This window comes from Leptonychotes weddellii, chromosome 7 (genome assembly GCF_054177405.1).
Source record: "Leptonychotes weddellii isolate Sample4059 chromosome 7, ASM5417740v2, whole genome shotgun sequence".
Classification (NCBI taxonomy): Eukaryota; Metazoa; Chordata; class Mammalia; order Carnivora; family Phocidae; genus Leptonychotes; species Leptonychotes weddellii.
In genome coordinates this window covers 3,653,157-3,673,048 of record NC_138375.1, presented here as the reverse complement: position 1 = coordinate 3,673,048, position 19,892 = coordinate 3,653,157, and the positions used below count along the sequence as shown (strand labels likewise).

Here is a 19,892-nt window from a genome sequence, read left to right as displayed (position 1 = left end):
GCTGAAACCAAGAGTCGCACGCTTCGCTGACTGAGCTGCCCGGGTGCCCCAGGCGCCACAGTTTTAAAGCACCTTCAGGATCTGGGTAAGAGCAGGGCAGTCGTGTGTACTTCTCAGATAAGGTAGCCAAGCCCTCATCTGGATGCCCACCTTGCAGAGTTTCTGAAGGGGAAATCCTGCTTCTTCTTAGGCCACTGGCCAGTTTGGACTTTAAAAACATTGGGTTAAAGTGACTTTTGTATCGGTCTTTATTTTGGCAGCTGTAAATGTTGAAGTGAATACAGATGTTACTAAGTTTAAAAGTGTATCATTACCACAAACTTACTTTTAGTCAAATTAAATTTCAAACAAACCCTTATGATTTTTAAAAAACATAACTATCATTTCTAATTTTAAATTAATCATTGGGCAGAAATATATACTTCTAAATGATGACTAGAAATTGTCTGGTGTTAACTGTTCTTAGAGATTTTTCGGAGTGAAAGGTGGAGTAAGTCTGTGCAAGCTCAGTAAAGGGAAGTACGTAATCAGGTTTGGAACTACACGGACATGCTGTGAACCAGCCCAGGTTAACAGTGGAAGCGATCTTGGAATTCTTAATAAACACTGCTTTTCCCTTTCTGCGGAGAAGAAACACCTCAGGTGTGGACACACGCTGGGGGCAGACAGTGGCCCGGGCATTAGAAAGAGCAGGTTCTAGACTGAGCCACAGTCTCTGCCGCCCCGTGGCAGGTCTGGGGGCAGGGGGCTGACGTTCATCTGCCCGTCCTGCTCTGCCAGCCAGGGCGCATCTGCATCTCCCTTCTTCCAGGAGACATCAAGAGACGACGGGAATGGCTGTAAACCAAGCCTGACCTTTCTGACATCTTCTGTCATGCCTTCGTTCACCCGACCCGGGGACACCCAGCATCTGGGATGCAGGAAACATCTCATCCATGGCCACGGACGCTTCACGAACCAGCAACAAGTGTCTGTAACTCTGCCTAGTGCTCCTGACCAGCCCACATCGTCACTGATGTAGAGGCCATGGCTTGCTGCCCCCCAGCTCTGGGAGCAGCTACGCCGATGGCTGTGGCTGAGGTTCAAGCAGCCTCTCAGGAGGACAGAGATATATCATAGTCCTCTGTTTTAATAAAAGTAGTCTGCCTCGAAAAACTCTCTGCCAGGCAAAAACCTTAAAATTTAATCAAATGAAATTAGGGGCACTTCATTACTTCAATAGTTAACAAAGAATATTGTGATATTTGGGTATAGACTTGAACATTTAAAGCAAGTTTCCCACCCCACCCCCCCAAAAAATCAGAATCAACAAGAAAACAGTAAAGGCAAAAGAAAGTAATCAAAATAATTCCGTTCCAACGGTGAAAGATTATTAGCTGCCCAGGACCAAGCCACCAGGATCCTGGCAGAATGCTATTAGAGTATTAGCGGGCTGTGCTAATGAAAAGCAGTGTCTCCTGAGCTCAAATTCTCAAGATCTGAATGGGTATTTTTCAGGGACACTGTGTTTTCTATAGAACAAAGTTTTAAGCCCCACCAAAATTTCTTGGGTGACTCTTAGAAAGATGTGATTTACGGTGTACATCAGTCAGGGCTGCACCAAGACAGAAGACCAGTCCCAGGGACGCCAGGAGCCTCAGGAAGTCACCAAAGAATATAGACACTGCCCCCTTCAACCCCCACCCCCCCCACCTTAGCAACAACACACATGCCTGGCCCTGCTTCCAGCCCAGGGGCTCCAGGGAAGCCACCTTGGGATTGGGTTAACAGGGAAGGGGGGAGGGCAAAGCCCCTTGCTTGAAGCCCCTTCCCGGGCCCTCCAGGAGCTCTGCCACCCCCAGCTCCTGCAGTCTGTGCTTCCGCGGTAGGTCGTCCCCGGAACCCACCCCAGGGTCACGTCTAGGTTCACCTGCAATATGCGTGAGGTCCTTTTGTGTCTATGCTCTTCAGAACCTGGGATCCCGCGGCTGGGCCGGCGTGAGCGGCCCTGCAGGCTGCTGGCCAGGTGCAGCGCGCCTCCTCCCGGGCAGGCCGGGCGCGGCGCTCCCCACAGACGCTGCCTGCACCAGATTGTTTTTAAATCCTGGGCACAAGGGTCTTCTTACTCTTAAGACTTTTCTTCCCCCTCTCCTTTCTCCCCACCTGGCCACATTGTGGAGTTTGAGAGAAAAGGAATTGCCAGGTAAAGGGCCAGGTGTAAAAACAAACCGTGCTCCATAACCTCTCCCTTTGCTTAAGTGCACTGAGAAAATGGGGGTGGGCAGCTGAAGAAAGCCAGAAATAAAGCCACATGAACTGACATTTCCTTGAGTTCTATTTGTCTTACTTTGTTTTTTCCAATGTCAGTGTTTCTATTTAGAAATTAAAGTTATAGATTTCAAAATTGCATCAGAATCCAGGACACTAATTTCCTCATCACTAAAGAAATAGGCTTTATGAACGGAAAGACACATGAAATGGTTATTCTGGAGGATCGCCACCATGTTAAGAGCCGGGTTTCAGTCTCCTTAAAAATACAAATTCGGAAAGGTCAGGAGTGAGCGCTTTTAAAACTGTTTTCCGCTCCAGAGCCAAGGTAACAAACAGATTTCCAATCTGCAAAGGTTGGCGCTCCGGTGTAGAGGAGGAGGGGAGGCTGTCCGCACAGCTCCTGGGACTGAGTCACACCCCTCCTTCCACCGCAAGGGGGGCTCCCCAGGGACTATCCCCGGGGTCTCAGGTTGGAGACTGCCCTGCAAAGGGACTCCTCCCATTTTATCAAGCACTTCTTTTGCATTTGAAGGTGGGGGCCAGAGTCCTGTCTGGTTTTCTCAGTTGGTCTCTCCCTGGATTTCTCCAGAAGAGACAGGACTCTTGAGCACTTGCTGCCACCACAACGGACCCCAACTCTGCTTTTCTAGATGTTTCCACACTCACGAGGCTCCGGAATCAGTAAACACCTTACAATAGGCAGGTCCTTCCCCTGGGTCGGTGTCTCTTTCCTCTTCTCCCCCATATCCCTGGGGTGATGTAAAAGCAAATGCTCCAGACGAAATCATGAGAACCTCTGAATTATTGATAGGGGTGCCCCCTGCTCTGCAGCACAGAGCTTCCTCTGCCCAGGGCAGGTACGGGGCTGGCAGGGGCTCCAGGAACAGAAGAAACCCTTTCTTATGTTAAATGCTAAATGCCTCTTTTTTTTTTTTTTTTTTAAGACTCCACAGTGTTTCTGCACAAACTTATTTTTTTCCACAAAGGAGAAGCACTGTTGAAAAACTAGAGAGATACAGGTCCGGAGACCTTTCTGCCTGCATTAGCGCACTCAGCACTTAACCAAGTCTTCCTATGAAGGAAGTTTCTGCAGGTCAGATTTGGGTTGTCCAAACATTTGCAAACAGGACTGTTTTTGATTAAAAGAAAACGAGTCCCGGATTATATCTGCTAGTGACTGATGGGCATGTCGAGGCGGGCTTTCCCGACTGCGTGCGAGAGGATGTTCCCGGCGCCCAGGGGACACGTGGGAGAGGTGCGCTGACAGGGCAGAGTGCCTGGCATGTGCGGTTTTGGCCATACTGTCAATGGTTCGCTAACCTCTTGTCCCCTTCCATTAGTTCCCACGATCGAGGTGGCCTGGAACAAAGCAGGTGTAAACAGACGCTGACTTGGCTAACTCATTATACAACACATTTATTGCCTCTACACTCCAACCCCCAAAACATTACTAGGTGTTTATTTTTAGAGGATTGTCACAACACCGTAAATAGGATTCCTCAGAAGTCAGAATGGTTCCTTCATTTGGGGGTTTGCTAACTATTTATTAAGGTCGTTTGTAAGAACCTGACTGGTGTTGGCCTGGACATCAGGGAATCATAGAACAGTCATCCACCTGAGTTAGGGGTTCAGGTATACGAGCGTCTGGGTGAAAGCTGGGTTCAGAGCCCCCACACGCCCCTGCCCATCTGCCCTCCCCTCTGGCTAGTGGGCTCCGCAGCACTCCCTGCTCTTCAGGGGGAGCAAAAGCCCCAGTGGGAGCCCCTGCACCCAGAATCCCGAGGCTGGAGCAAAGGAACAGCCCTCCAGACCTGACTCTCCGGCACTTTCAGCTTCCGAGGGTGCACACTTCGAACGGCTCAACATGATTCAGCTCTTTTGGTCACCCCAGGCTCTCCCATCCCCATGCCCTCCACCAAAGGGACAGCGACCCCAGAGGACCCAGCTCCCCACCGGCAGGAGAGTCTGCAGCTCAGCTGTCGGTGACCTCTGGGGTCCGTGGCAGACAGCGGTGAGAAGGGTATGTGGCCCCTGATGTTGGCCTCAGGACACCCGCCTGTGGATGTGGCAGGAAGCCCAGGAGCCCGGTCATGGAGCTGTCGGCCCAAAAAGCAGGGCAGGAGGAACAGGGCCAGAGGGAGACTGACAGGCCAGTGTGTGACCTGCTTTCCTTTTTAATTTACGACATGCATACAGTACAAAATCAACATGGAAAATTAAATAAAGTACACTGGATCACAATGTAAACTATTAAAAGTGGGTATATAATAATACATATTTACACATAGAAACATGACAATCGAGTGGGGCAGCTTCCATGAACGCGAAAGGCGCACTGGGCTCAGGGTTTACACATTCGACCCCTCGCTTTCCTCCTCTTTCGTCAGTTGTACACTCGTGATTTAGGGTGAGATTATCCTGGAGCAGCAATTAATGACTATTTGTTAAGAAAAAAATTAACACCCTTAAAGACTACGCGAACAATTTAAAACAAAGAACGACAGTTCTCGACGGCGGGAGGAGGGTAATAGGCTCCCCTCCTCTTCCTCTCCCGTTTTCCCCAAAACGAATGAGGAGGGGACAAGGAGGGCTCAGCCGAGAGCGGCTTGGAGGGCAGAGGCAGCTCTCAGGGGCTCCCCCACTGCTGGGGGTGTGCACCTGGCCCAGAGGATCGGTCCACACAACCGCAGACAGCCCCACTTCGGCACTCAGTGGGTGTGGGGTGAGGCCATGTCCTCCGAGAACCAGGGGTCCGGATCAGCCCGCCAGGCACCCCCCCGCCCCTCCCTGGGCACAGAGCCCCTGGCCGGGCTGGGCAGCACCAGCTTCCCCAGCAGCAGAGTCAGAGGCCCCCCCGGGGGAGGCCAGGCTCCGAGCGTGGATGCTGGGCACGCTGGGGTGTGTGTGCCAGGGAGCCCTGGTCCCAGCATTGTTCCGAAACCCCGAAGTCCTCCATAAGACGCAGACACCGTCGCTCTCCCACAACTGGAGCGCACCACCTCCTGTTGGTGTGTCACTCACAGATCCGTCGCTGCCCACACTGAGCTACTTGATCGCCCTAAACACGCTGGCTCCGCACAGGGACCGCTCTGAAATTCACAAAAATGACCCCGGCACATGAAGACGGGAATGTCGTGCCATGCAGGCAGGTCCTCGTTATTCTCGAGGCAGGAACAGGTCTGTGTTCCACAACAATGCACTGAATTTCTCTGAGAAAGTAGCAGGCGGATGGAAGGACGAAGAGGAGGAAGGTCTTTAAGGCAGTGGCTGTCTTCCTTTTGAAGCCCTTCCCCGAGGCATCCAGAACATTCCACACTGAACCCTTGGTGGCATCTTCGGTCTTCATGAGGCAGGCTGGTTAGACGTACACTTCTGGGCTCTCTGCACACCACAGGCTGCTGACAAGACGGTTCTACGCGAGAGGACACACTAGGAATGTTCTCTGGGGTAACTGGGCACGCTCCATGCGCGGGCGGACGTCACTGCAGTTCACACGCCTGGCTGACCAGACGAGCGCTCAGAGCCTTCCCGCCCAGCAGCGCCACCACCAACCCACCTGGCCGCCTCATTTGTTCATTCTGCTCTAGGATCACTAAAAAATATCCAGGAAAGAACCCAACCAACAGGCAAAATCTGTGCATTTGTAGTTGGTCGGTGGGGGGAGCTCTCCAATTCCACGGATCTTACATGTTACCCCTTCCACGCATCCCTCCCGTCCACTGCCGGGGAGAATGGGCCCAGGCACGGAAACGCACTCCACTCAAGCCCAACATGTGAACAGAAGTAGGTCTCGCTGGGTGGCAGGCGCAGACAGCGTGGCCATGCCTTCTGCCACAGCCCAGCTGAGGAGTCCTCCGTGGCCCAGGCCATGCCGGCCATCGGTGAGGCTGCAGCGCCCCCTAATGGCCATGGTGCAACTCTTTCCATTCCCAAGTTCAAAAGCCAGGCTCCCAGAAATTCAAATTGTGAGTTACACTGTCACATCCTGTCTTAAGAAACAAAGTGAGCAGTGACCCAGTGCTGTCAGGGTGGGAAATGACAGCCTGAAGTATCTCACAGGCCAGTGGGTTTTGTGCTTGGGATGAAAGGCTGGGACCCCCACAGGCGAGTCCATGGGGACAGGGCTCAGACGTGAGCCGAGATCACGGGCCACACAGCTCACTGCCCCTGCTCACGCCACTGTCCCAGGGACAGCTCCTCGGGCTCCCCCACCCTTAGCACCCAGCAGCCCAGCCCGGAGCATCTGGCCTCCCACGAGCGTCACCAGAGCAGGACGCCGGGCCTGCATGGGCTGCTTAGAGAGCTGTGCGGGACCCAGCTCGGGCCACCCAGAAACTGTGTGCTTCCTGGGTGCACAGGGCCCAGCGCTAGTCTAAGGTATCCCACTCAACTCCAGGGTCAAATGTTCATTCACTTGGCTGTTTACTCATTTGCTTTAAATGATACAACCCACAGCCGTGTTCTGCTTGGGTGCCAGAAATTCAATCTAACAACAGCTTAAAACTGCTTCACCCCCCGAGGGTGCCAGAGCAGTCCAGGGGAGGCCAGGTGTGTTCCTCAACAAGCCACACCACCAAAGGGATGCCGACAGGTGAACTCCACGCACCTGGTGGCCAGAGTACAGCAACCAGCAGAAAAGCCCCGCTGCTACCTATCCTCTGCCTATTAAAAAACACATAAACCTACCGAGGTTAAAAAACGGTTTCGAAGCCTATGACCAACCCATTTACCAGGCAAATCCCCCACAAGCCCAACTGCAAACCTCATTTTTGCCTTAACGCCCTTACCTTTGGGAAATGCTCCCCAAGGTCACCGCCACCCACCGGAGGTGAAATGCAACCATCACCTTGTCTGACCTTGCGGCTCCAGCACAGACGGCCACCTGTCTGCCCCCCCGCCTTCTTAGCCATGGCCAGGAGACAGCTGCCGGGGGGCCACACCACCGCCACCAGCCAAGCAACTTCAAGTAGGCAAGGTCGTCTCCCTCGTGACCGCTTGAGCATGTGCACACACACAGCCCCCGCTCTGAACAGCCTCCCCACAATGTCAACTCCCCAACTTCTGCCCCATCTAGTCTACCTCCACACTTTTGCCTGTAAAGGCTGCCACCCCCATTTGCAGGTCTCTCGGTTCCCGCATCCCAAACACACACTTAAGATTTGTGACTCCAACCACCAAACCTGTGCACCTGTCCCCAAACCCAGGTGCCCAACTCAGTAACCTGGGAACCTCGATTCCTACCGGTCCCTCTCCTCCAGTGCGTGAATTTAGGAGTGATCCTACCTTCAAGATACATCTGAACCCCATGTACCCTTGCTCTTCTGTACTGCCACCACTCTGTGCTCTCCCCAGACTTCCTGAGTGGTCTCGGCTTCCACTCTTGCCCTCCTCCCATCCTCTGGCCCCAGAACAGCTAAAGTGCAATGTGATCGCATAGGACGCCTCTGCTCAAACCTCCGTCCAAGCACGGACGAGCCTGGGGCTGCCCAGGTCCCAGTGACGGCAGTTACCTGTGTGACTGAACAAACAACACTAGCCCCCTTCAACCGCTTGTCCAGGCTGCGCCAGCCTCCTTCCTGCACACAGTGGGCTCTTCCCTCCCAGAGCCAGTCACCTGTCTCGTCTCCGGGCTGGCTCCCTCCTCCTAGACCCTAGCTCACCTGCGACCTCCTCCGAGGGACCCTCCTTGACCAATACACAGAAAGACAGGAGTCGCCCCTGCTCCTCCAGTGTGGGCCTCCACGCTTACTTCACTGCACTTACTACAATTTCTGACTGCTTCTTCACTGGGGGGGTGGTTCGGGTTTTCTCTCCCAGCAGGGCACAGGTCTTTGCCAACTGGGCCCTTGCTGTCTGCTCTCTAGCTCCTTCCGTTGAGGCACCTAGCAGGAGCACATGCTCAGCAAACACTGGTAGAAAGAACAACACGCCAACAAAAAGCTTCCAAAGGGCAATGCAGAGTTATTTATAAATCCCAATTATGTCTGTTATAATTACTTTAAAAATACGAGGCAGGAGTAACAAAATAGTCATCAGATATAATTTTTTAAAGGGCAGCAATATTTGTAAGTAAACAAATCCAATCATGAGGGCTAATCAGTACGTAATTATATGGTGTCCAATGTCGCTAAGAGCATCTTGGAGAAACCTGCCGGACAATGGCAATGTAGCATATTTCTATCATTTGGGATGGCCATTTTATCTTTGGTTAGAGTGGAGAATTTTCCATCTTTGGTAAGAGTAGATGTAATACCCAGTGTCACTCTTCACTGATCAGAACAATCGTGTGCATGGCTTACTTTTATTTTTTATTATAAAAAACACATACAAGAGTTTTAAGAAATGATGAATATATGACAAATCAGAACCACGGTGAGTTATTAAACCCATTTTCTATGTACAAATACTAAAATTCCGAAAGTGGAATATCATCAAATGTGAAACACATTATAGCACGGTCCATATATACACGGCACGCACAGAGACCTGCCTGCACGCGTCTCTGAATCGTCTATATACACGTCGCTGACAGAAACCCTGCAAGTGAACTTCTACTCTTCAGCCCTCCTTGTCCTGATACAGTGACAGTTTTAAGGACCTGCAGAGACAGGAAGAAGATGCACTAGAGCGGGTCTCTAAGGCTCTCCCAGGTTCTCCTCCTCTGACCAGTTGCGCACTCTACCTTGAGAAACAATTTTGTAGCCCATTTCCAGCTAAGACAGTGGAAGAGTCTTCTAGCTCTTTCTTAGCCGATTTATTTTTCCCTAGTCGATCATTTCAGCGCAAAGTCCAAAATTAGCTCAGGAACCAAATCAATGCTTTTATATTAAATTCATTATAAAATGCCACTCAATTTTAAAAAGCGACTAAAAGGACACTTTCTGCAGCAAAAAAGGGCTAAGTTCAAGTTTTTGTTGTTTGACCAAGACACAATAATACAACCCACATGTCATGGAATCACAACAGCCTTAAGTGAAATGTATGCGGTTTGGGGAAAGGCAGCCCTGCCATGGCTGGCTTCTGTCTCCTCGCCACGGTGACCAGAGCCTCTGGGCATTCTCTCTCTTCTCCGGCTTTCCTTTTGAAACTCAGTTTGTGCTCCGCCAAGCTGACTCATCTATTCATACTTGAGATATGTAAAGGCACTTCTCTAGACGCAGCGGCGCGGGGCAGCTTAGCCGACCTCCTCCGCGCACAGCGAGCTGACCTCCTCCAGGCAGCTGAGCACCGCGGAAGGCACGCTGTGCGCGGTTTCTTGGCGCCAGGCCTCCAGGATCTTGGATATTTCCGCTGGATTGCTGGGACTCAAATCACAGAGCGCGTACACGGCGGCCAGCTGGATGCCCCACGGGATATCTGCAAGGGAACTTCGTATCAGGCATTACACAAGAAAAGGCTTGTTATTCAGAACGCTCGTGTTGTCCTCCACTGAATTACTACTCACACACAGGACACCCTCTCTGCCGGCAATGAAAAACAGAAAACCCCGTAATGAAAAACACGAACTAAGCACGCCTCTGCAGCTGGGAAGAAACAGAAGCGCAGAGGAGCTGTGTGCAGGCCCGGGAGCCGGCCGGGCCCCCGAACACTGGCACAGTCAGCCCAGAACACGCGCTGCGGAGCTCCGGGCCTCGCGTGCCCGACGCCAAGCTTCCCAAAGCAGCTCTGGAAGCAGCACGCTCCACAATGTAAGTTTCGATAAGATGTGGATCCCAGAGCATTGGTCCAAGAAGTGACTGCACTGGCCACCCACTGGAGGTGCGCATACACGGGCCCCGAACAGGAAGCACGCAGACCTGGCACGAGCTGGAGCCCAACGTCACACCCACCGCCGCAGCACACCGCCGAGCCAAGCAGGGCGGCCGCCAGGGCCGGCGGGTCACGGCCAGCCGGAGACTCTGCTAGGGGAGCCCTCCCACTTAGCAGAGGTTATTTACAAGGTATGCAAGTAACACTTAGTTCGGCCGAATTCTGGTTAAATTGTAATTCAAACCACACGCCAGAAAACCCACAGGCGCTCAGTGTGCGTGCTGAGAACCAAGGCGCGCCGCAGCTTTGCCAGTTCCTCCCCCGACCCGAGGGCGCGGCGGGGAGGGGGCACAGGGCACCGCGCGCAGCCACCACTCAGAGGGCTTAAGGGGAGGAATGCGAGGGACTCAAAACTCCTTTCTGTGAACAGAGGTCTTACCTTCGTCCTGCGCATGCTGGATGAACATACCAATGACGGAGCTGATATTCTTCACGGCGGACGGGAAGCCTTCCTTCAAGCCCAGCTGGCCTAAACGACCTGGAGGACACAGTAAACCAAAGTGCCAACAGCCTTCAGTGAAACGTTCACTTTTCCTGAGACTTTAACATTTCTGTTCTCTTTCCTGCATCACTATTTACGTTAAGTTCAAACAGGTACGTGTTTCCTACATGAAAGCAGATAAAGGGTGAGGAGCCGGGAGCCACAGAGCACCGTGTGTCTTACTGGGGGCGGGGGTGGTGGGGACTGAGACCACCAATCACCCCCACTCTCACACTCAGGACACGGCACACAGCTTCCTCGGTGAAGGCATCATAAGGAGTGGAATTCAGGCGAAAGCCCGGCTGCAGCAGGCTCGCTGTGGACGGCGGACTTCTGCGAGGTTCCAGGACCCCCCACGCGCTGCCCAGCAGGCCCGGCTGCGGTCCAACACTTGGCCATGCTGACCCAGCTGCGCAGCACGGCGGCTCTCAAGTGTGGTCCGCAGACCCCCCGAGTCCTCAGGGTCAAAATGATCTTCACGACAACACAGCTGTCACTCAGGAGTGACCTGCCTTCTTCCCAGGGCTGAGACCAGACGGATGGCAGCAAAGCCAGGGCCTGGGACGACCGTGACCTTGGCACCAACCAGGGCGGCTGCGGCAGGCGGTCACTCCTGAGCACCAGGTGCTCCCGGCACAAAAAGCGGACATGCACATGGTGGAGCTGCTTGACCTAGGAGGGGAACTGGGCACCTCTCCATTCAACCCCCACGTTCCCCTGAAAGAATGACTAACTCAAGCTATTCAGACCGAGACATTTTCTCAAAACTGAATAAAGTGAACCTGTCACTGCAAGGAAATTTATCAATGTTGTCAAAGATAAAATGTGAGCTCTTAAGCAAAACTAAAATTTTGGAAAAACTTCCAACAGCCATCCAGAGCTTGACAGCTTCAAAAACTGAAGACCTCTCTGATGAGATCAGGGATGATATTAATGCTTGTTTTCTCGATATTGTTGACATTTGGAAGATCTATGCAAATCAATATTTTCCAAGTGAGCAGAGCGGGTCACAGAATCGTGACTGGGCAAAAGGCCTTCTCCATGCAGGTGCGAGAGCCCTGGGCAGCACGGCAGGAAGGCTCCCCGGGAAGGGTTCAGACTTCACACTGCATCCAGCCTTCAGGGAGTTACCCCTTGTGGTAGGTCAATGCAGTGTCAAAGAAGAATATCCACAATGATCTGAAAAGGCTATTAAAATACTCCTCTCCTTTTATCAGCTCCATACAAAACTGGATTTTCTTCATACACTTCAACCAAAACAATGTACTGCAAGAGCCTGAGTGCAGAGCAGATAGGTCCATGAATCCAGACAGTAAAGAGGTCTGCGACAAGATAAAGGGCCGTTCTCCTCACTGTTGTTGTTGGGGAAATACTGTTCATGGAGAACGTCCTTTATGTTAACACTGGTTTATTATCAACATTAAACGAATAGCTAAATGTTATTTTCAATTTTGAACATTTTAACACCTGGTAGAAAGGACCTGAAGTGACAGAAGCTCTGGGGGTTCTCACTGGGTGGGGGGGGGGGTGGCTAAAGCAAGCAAGATGAGGCCACACAGCTAGCCCCTACTCACCTGGTCCTTCCTTTATTCCAAGGGTCCGGGGACTCGAGCTTGCTTTGAAGCAGAGGCCCCATTCCCTCCCTCAGGACGAGGCCGCATGCTCTTTGCCCCTCCTCTCTCATGGGGAGAGAACTCTGGGACACAACTGGATGCGCTCTTATCCATGTCCTTCTCCTGGGTTCTAACGACAGGACCCTGCAATCTCACTGTTCTGGGCCCACTACACACATTCTCAGGTTTGTATGTGAACCCAGGCCCTCAGCTTCATCTCCATCTTGAATATGGAGAAACTGAGGCCCAGGACACTAGAGAGACCTTTATTACTTAGTATCCCTGGGAGAAAACAACTTAGGGCAGGTTACATGCACCCTGAATGCTGTGATAGAGAGCAGACACTCAGTAAATTCCTGCTGATGGATGCACGCCTGGAAAATTTCAAACTCAGGACGAAACTATAAACATCTGGATAATTTCAGGGAAATCTTTCAGTGAAGTTGAAAGGCATTATACTTCAGGAATCAGGAATTTCACTTACTGATCACTCAATTATCTGCTTCCAGTTAGATCAAACTGGTAACTGTATGAGATCAGATCTGTCCTCCAAGACAATCTACCAGGGGCGTTCAAAACATAACTGACAGTAGAGATGGAGAAGGGATGTGTGCCAAACACAGACGTGGGCTCATCCAGCCCTGGGATATGAGTGCATTCTCAGATAATACAGAACCCTATTACAATGGCTTCTGTTCTTTCAATTAAAAATGCTTAATGAATTGTTGGATTTTATAAGTGATCTAAATTAATGGAGCTATCAGGGGTACAATAAGAGGAAATCATGACTCAGAGGTAGGTGGCTTAGAGGAAAAAACTTACATATATGATGACAAAGATGATGGACAAACTTGCTGAGTACATGGGAAGAAAAGTCCTCCTACAGAAGGAATGTGAGTCCAGGGTGGCTCAGCCACATTAAAATACAACAAGTAAGAAACGTGGACTTAATCCTCCATGTCAAAAACAGCACTGCCCAGCACTCAGGGAAGCGTGAGGAGGGCAGCTGGGGGCCTGCCGGGAAGGCACCTGGGTAGCCACCCATGGTTTTCATTCGAGATTGCAGGTGCAGAAGTGCCATGGGAAAAGCGAGCTGAGATAATTTCAAAGAAAAGGGCGCAGGCCTGGCAAGAGACTGGGTACAAATCGACAATGGTTACTTCAGCCGGCCCCACAAAAACCTGCTGTAGGAAACAGTGTTCTCCTAGCTTCTAGGCTCCAGTCAATACCAGATGGGCTACGGGGGGTTAATAAGCTCTTTGGGGGCAAAAAAGGTACCACATAGCTCTGCACTCAACTCAATCCAGCAGCATGCACACTTCGGTCTCCCTTCCAAGCCTCATGTCTGCCCTGAGACGAGCAGACTGAAGCGGGTTCTACCACTTCTCCATGGGCCCCTGAATCTAGAGCAATGCAAACACTCTACAGAATGCTCTAACACATCATTGTTGAAGATGTTAGACCCTCATCTAATAATCCCACATCTGCTAACAGCAATATCCAACATCAGACAACACCGAACTGCTCTGACAGAAAGCGTCTTTTATTTCCCATGAAGTGAAAATCCAGTTAGGGTTTAGCAAATCTGGGAATAAGAATAAACACAACTCCTTTATTTTATGAATGATTAGTGATTTCGGTCATTATTATTAAATCACGGCCTAGCAATTTAATTACTTGCTAAATTCTTCAGTGAGTGTCAGCTTCGAAAACTACAAGAAGGTTCTCTAATGGAGTTTCTTCTTAGAAACAGTTCGAACTCCAAGCCTGAAAGGTGTGCAGAAGGGTCCATGCACACCCAACCCTGACAGGACTCCTCAGCACTCTGCCAGCAGGTCTCACCTGTCTCTGCTCCCCACCCTCGGCCGCCCACCCACACCCTGCCCCACCAACCAGCAATATCGCTTCAGTGGCCAGACAGCCAGAGCAGGCAAAGCTGCGCCACCAAGGGCCGGCACCAGCCCACGACACCGTGGCCAGCCTGGCAGTCCCAGCGGCCCTCTCCTGTCTGCAGATCTGAGGACGGCTTTCCAGGCCTGGCTCTGCTGCTCTGAACATCACCACCTCCTACTTATCCACCCTTTGGATCACATTCAATATATGTATTAGCATTCTACCCGACAATACTGTGAACTATGTATTGTCAATTTTTCCCATAATATATAACTTACTACATATGACTTTTAATTATGTGAGTATCCATATACATTTTCTAAAAAGCTTCTCAGGCAATTTGGATGGCCTGCCAAATGTGGAAGGCTCCTGAAAGCCAACTGTAGGGGAGATTCATCCATGAGGCTGACCCTCTGTCACAGACGCACAGGGACTGTGCGCAAGTCACCAGAAGTGCAGCCTTCCACCCTCCCACACCCGGCTCCTCTCCTGCTACGACAAACACATATGTAACCAAACGCCTCTGCAAACAACAACAGCCAAAATCACACCATATTTTGTAAGTGTGACTTCAAAAAGTTTATCATGTTCTTTTCAAAATTCCAAAGCTACTTCATCTAGGTCGATATTATCTATTTATGGATTTAACACCCTCTCCCAATTTTTTAATTTTCAAGTAAGTTTTGTAATTTAAAATGTCAGTTCCAGGTATGAACATTTTTCTTGAATCCCTGAGAGAAGATGCGACTGAAAGCAGAGCGAGCAGACCGCTGAGAAGGCTGCCCCTGGCCCTGCTCTGGCCTTACTGCTTCCGGGCCAGGGCACCCTGAAATAAAGGATGCCACAGACTGTGTTTTGAGACAGTCCCCCAGGGAGCAGTTCATTCACTTCCACACCCTGAGCTATCTTTGCAGGCATCTCTTCTGATTCCCGCAACCTCTCCAGCAATCACCTGGCCCACATGCTCTCTTTTTGGTAACTTCACTCCAGGTGTATTTCTGGTTCTTCCTTGAGAGCAGCCTGGACCATTTTACACATTTACTTAGCACCATGTTCTTCGGTTTGCATGTGAAGGATGCACAGGGCAGCAATATCTATTTACTGAGATGGTAACACAACTAGCCATTATGTACATGTCACAGACAGACCTATTTATGCGACTACTCAGATCACTTAAATATTTGCAAACCTTATTTCCAGTGGCACTATCTCGAAGCTCTAACCAATTAAACGCCAAAGATACTGAAAAGTCACGGTGAATATGTTCTAGGATCTGAGGGGCTACAACACAGGTATCAGATGAGCCTCGATGGTGTGCCCCAGGGGCAAGGGCTACATACTACAGATGGAGAAGTCCACTCTAAGTAAGAAGAGCCTTCCAAAAATTAATAGATCTCATCACTGGTAACTCTGCAGGGCCTGGAGAGCGACTTGTCAGAGATGAGGCAAGGAGGAAAAAGTAAGTAAAAATAAAAAATAAAAAAGTAGGGGTGACAGGGAGCAGAACCAAAAACCCACTGAGGTCCTGCGCACCCAAGATGGAAGAGAATCTATGCCTCATTTAAAATCTGTTTAAACAAGGATTTTAATTTCTGTATATGGGCCTGGAGGAAAACAAAGCTAGTCCCCAGTTACGGAGCTGCATGACTCGACCCTGCCTGGGCCAGCAGAGAAGAACGTGGTGCATGAGGGAGAGAGAGCAGGTTATAGACACCGAACGAGACCTGAGCGTCACTGACCGCAATCCCGTGTGCTGGTGTGCACGTGTGCATGTAAACAGTAAGAAGTGAGCAGCACACGTTCGATCACACGTACAATGGACTGCACGAAGACCTCATCTCTGACAAAGTCAGAGAAAACATTAATTTATAAAGAAAGAATGTGACTGAGGAGAAGGAAGTGAGAATGCATCTAATATGTGGTGGTAAAAAGCCATCATTATGGTGAGGTTTTGGTCGGCATCTATTAACACACTTTTATTCTCCCACCAAGACGTGATCAATAACAAGAAAACATTTCATAAAACAGACAACTCACCAATCAGCCTCAGTATCGATGCTATAATAATATCAGGAGTATATGCAATGTTCGCGTGTCCTTTTCTGTATTTTATCCACTTATCCATTACAGGCCACAGCTCTTTACTAGAAAACAACAATAGCATATATATATACATATATATATGTATACTTAGGTACACGGACGTGAAAAGCATGCATGCTCACCATCACTCAAATATTAACTTAAAATGGCCCGTAAGAAATAGACAACTGATAAAGAAGAGGGACTTTTCTTATTTTTAAATGCCCAATGTGGGGCTCGAACTCATAACCCTGAGATCAAGAGTCACACGCTCTACTGACTAAGCCAGCCAGGCACCCCAGAAGAAGGTCTTCTGAAGATGTAACCTTCTAGGTTAAAATAAGATCAGACACTGGAAGCTCATATACCCTCCAACTATTTCGATATTTGGGCCCACACTGGCTTAAAAAAGGCTACAACTACCTATGCTTGCATCTTTATTCCTTTTTTACCCTTTTTACAAGGCTGTAAGTGGGACTCTGGACAATGTCCCCAAGTCACAGAACTGGAAGAGGCGGGAGACTGGATTTTCACTTGGGACCTCCCAGACAAACATGTTCTAGAAGCCTCTACCATGTTCCGAGAGGAGCACGGAGCTCAGAGGCAACACTCAAACCACACGTTAGAAACTCTCTACTGACTGGAAACAGTGTCAGCTCCTCTTTGCTTTCTCTTCCTTCCAAAGTATAATTACTTCTTACACGGTATTTACAGTATCAGAAAAGTTAAACGCCAACACGCAAAAGAAAAAGGTAAATTAAAAGCACCCCAAATAATACCTTTTCAGATAACATTACTCAACTAATTCGGGACTTTTCTTTCCCTGTGCTTCTCTAGGCGCACGTACGTATAAGCCCGGTGGACGGGACCACAGCGCCCCAGGCTCCGGGTGTGGCGCTGCTCAGGCAGAGATCCTGCTCAACACTCTGTCCTCTCCCCCAGCGGGGGTGCCCAGAAGCACTTCTGGGGGGCTTACCTGTCACCTCGCCTGCTGGGCTCCCCCGAGGAGTCAGGAGACAAGGCCCACAGGAGGCACTCACAAATTTACACTGACGGCCCTGGACGACCACACCGTCGCTCCCTTAGTCAGCAAAGCACGTGAGCTACTCCCATGTCACTACCTAAACATCCACTTACAGCGATTATTTTACTGTGGCAGTATCTCATTGTATAGAAGTACCATAATTCGATTCCCTATCATTTGACATTTAAATCTGTTCCTAGTGTTAAGGAGGAGAAGAAGAGAGCACAGTTTTCCACAGAACACATTCAAGTATCTCCAGGATACGGACTATCAGTCCTCTGTGAATCCTAATTTTTAATGTCATAAACTCCTTTAAATCAGCCTTTCTCAATCAGGCTTCCAAGAAAATTAAGATCTACAGAATAATCAGCTGAATGACAATTTTCTACGTTCTCCCATCTCCCATTCTCCCAGAGATGGTATATAGCTAGTGCCAGAATTCTCCATGCACAGAGAAAAGTGGATTCATTATATAAAACAGATGCCCGAGACATAGTTCCCTCCTGAAACCCAGGTGAGAAGAGCTGCTAACGTGGAGTTCTTGCTGTGTCCGTTCACATGGGTTTTCCAGAGCATCTGAACGTTAAGATCCAATCATGACACTTCCTCCTACACTAGCCGTGGATGGCTCCCTTTGTGGGCACTGCTGTATGAGCTGGGGACATGCCAGTGAACCCAAACCCCTCCTTCATGAGGGTCACTGCTCCTTGGGAGAGAGACACTAGTTAACAGAATATAATGAAGTCACAGCCACCACAAAACATAAAGCAAGGGGATGTGACAATAATACAAGTCTTTTAATGGGAGTTTTACCAACTCTTACCAAATCAGAACGTCACTTTTAAATGTTTCAGCAACCTTCAAGAGCAAAAACTCTTCAAACCACAATTCAGCAACCATTCGACAGCCTACCTTCCAATTCAAGAACCCAACTTTCAGTTAGCCAAACAGCCTTGTACCTTATAATGTTATCATGTGTCCAAATCCATTTTTGATGGCAGCAGAGCAGATCAATGGCAAATATGTACTCCCAAGTGTTGTCACTTAAGTCTTCACCAAATTTTTCACTGGACTGAAATTCTGTTTTTGGACACAACTGTATGGTCAATAGCAGCTTAGAAACCATGAAACCCACATCCACAGGAGCATTCTAAGCAAATGAAAAAAGAAAAAAATAAATAAAATAAAATTTAGAGTTTCAAATAGAACACTTCTTACATTAGTCATCTCATAGACTGTAACAAGCACCAAATGAATAATCATTTAATTTTAAAAGACACTTTCCGAAAGTTGTATTTAAATAAGGAACTATGTTTATCTTACTCATAATACTTGTCCTAAGATGATTATAAGCATAGAGGTTGGCAGGTCAGATAAAAAAGCTCCAGGCAGGGGGCGCCTGGGTGGCTCAGTTGGTTTAGCATCCAATTCTTGGTTTCAGCTCTGGTCATGATCTCAGGGTCCTGAGGTCAAGACTGGGGGCTCCACGCTTGAGACTCTCCCTCTGGCCCTGCCCCGCCCCCCTCCCCCAGGGTGCACATGCTTACACACTTGTGTGCTCTCTAAAATAAATAAATAAAATCTTTAAAAAAAAAAAAGAAAGCTCCAGGCAGGATACAGAATCTAGTCAGGTAGAAAGGAGATTAGCTGCAATCCAGATAGAAATGCAAATTTTTATTACCTCAAATCAGAGAAAGTTATAATATTTTTTAAACACTGAAAAAGCTCTTCAATTTCTATCATTCTTCTGACCCTAAATACCAGTCTTTTTACAGAACTCCATAAAATCGAATCAGCCAACACCATACTCCTTATCTGGCATCTTTCACACAATCGCACGTTTGATGATGCCCATACTGGTAGTCTTAACACTCCTTCCCGTCGGTGAATGTTACCCTTTTACATGATGGACCGGTCTGCTTATCCACTCACCTCCTGACAGACATCTGGGCTATGCAGCCTTAGGCTACCCATGATGCTGCTGCTATGAACATGCATGTAACACAGCTCTGTGTGGACATTAATTTAACTTCTCTTGGACAAATACCTCCAGTGGATTTATAATTTTTTCTTACTTGTGCTATTTTTTTATTGGGTTTTGTTAATAAAAACAAAAACTAAATAGACGGGCCCTTGGATGGCTCAGTCGGTTAAGTGCCCGACTCTTGATCTCAGTTCAGGTCTTGATCTCAGAGTCATGAGTTCGAGCCCTGCGTTGGGCTCCACAATAGGCGTGGAGTCTACATAAAAAAAATATGTAATTCAACAAATTAAAAATAAACAGGAAGAGGGGCGCCTGGGTGGCTCAGTTGTTAAGCGTCTGCCTTCGGCTCAGGTCATGGTCCCAGGGTCCTGGGATCGAGCCCCGCATCTGGCTCCCTGCTCTGTGGGAAGCCTGCTTCTCCCTCTCCCACTCCTCCCGCTTGTATTCCCTCTCTCGCTGTGTGTCTGTCAAATAAATAAGTAAAATCTCTTAAAAAAATAAAAATAAACAGAATGCTTTCAATCTTATACTTGCAAAAGGCTGGAATTATTTGAAAAATTTTTTTTTTTTTTAAAGATTTTATTTATTTATTTGACAGAGAGAGAGACAGTGAGAGAGGGAACACAAGCAGGGGGAGTGGGAGAGGGAGAAGCAGGCTTCCCGCCGAGCAGGGAGCCCGATGCGGGGCTCGATCCCAGGACCCTGAGATCATGACCTGAGCCGAAGGCAGTCGCTTAACCAACTGAGCCACCCAGG

General features: G+C 49.3%; 1 protein-coding gene across 1 annotated transcript in view; it reads right to left on the bottom strand.

Annotated features, from left to right (window-relative positions):
* Positions 1–8,537: 8,537 nt before the first annotated feature.
* ICE1 (interactor of little elongation complex ELL subunit 1) overlaps positions 8,538–19,892 on the bottom strand; it is a 57,103-nt gene continuing 45,748 nt past the window's right edge. Inside the window, exons 16-19 of the mRNA XM_081825858.1 lie at positions 18,112–18,302; positions 16,084–16,190; positions 10,439–10,537; positions 8,538–9,606 (exon numbers count right to left, since the gene is read on the bottom strand). Coding sequence (XP_081681984.1) covers positions 9,425–9,606; positions 10,439–10,537; positions 16,084–16,190; positions 18,112–18,302 — 579 coding nt within the window. The 3' untranslated portion in view covers positions 8,538–9,424. The remainder of the gene's footprint in view (positions 9,607–10,438; positions 10,538–16,083; positions 16,191–18,111; positions 18,303–19,892) is intronic.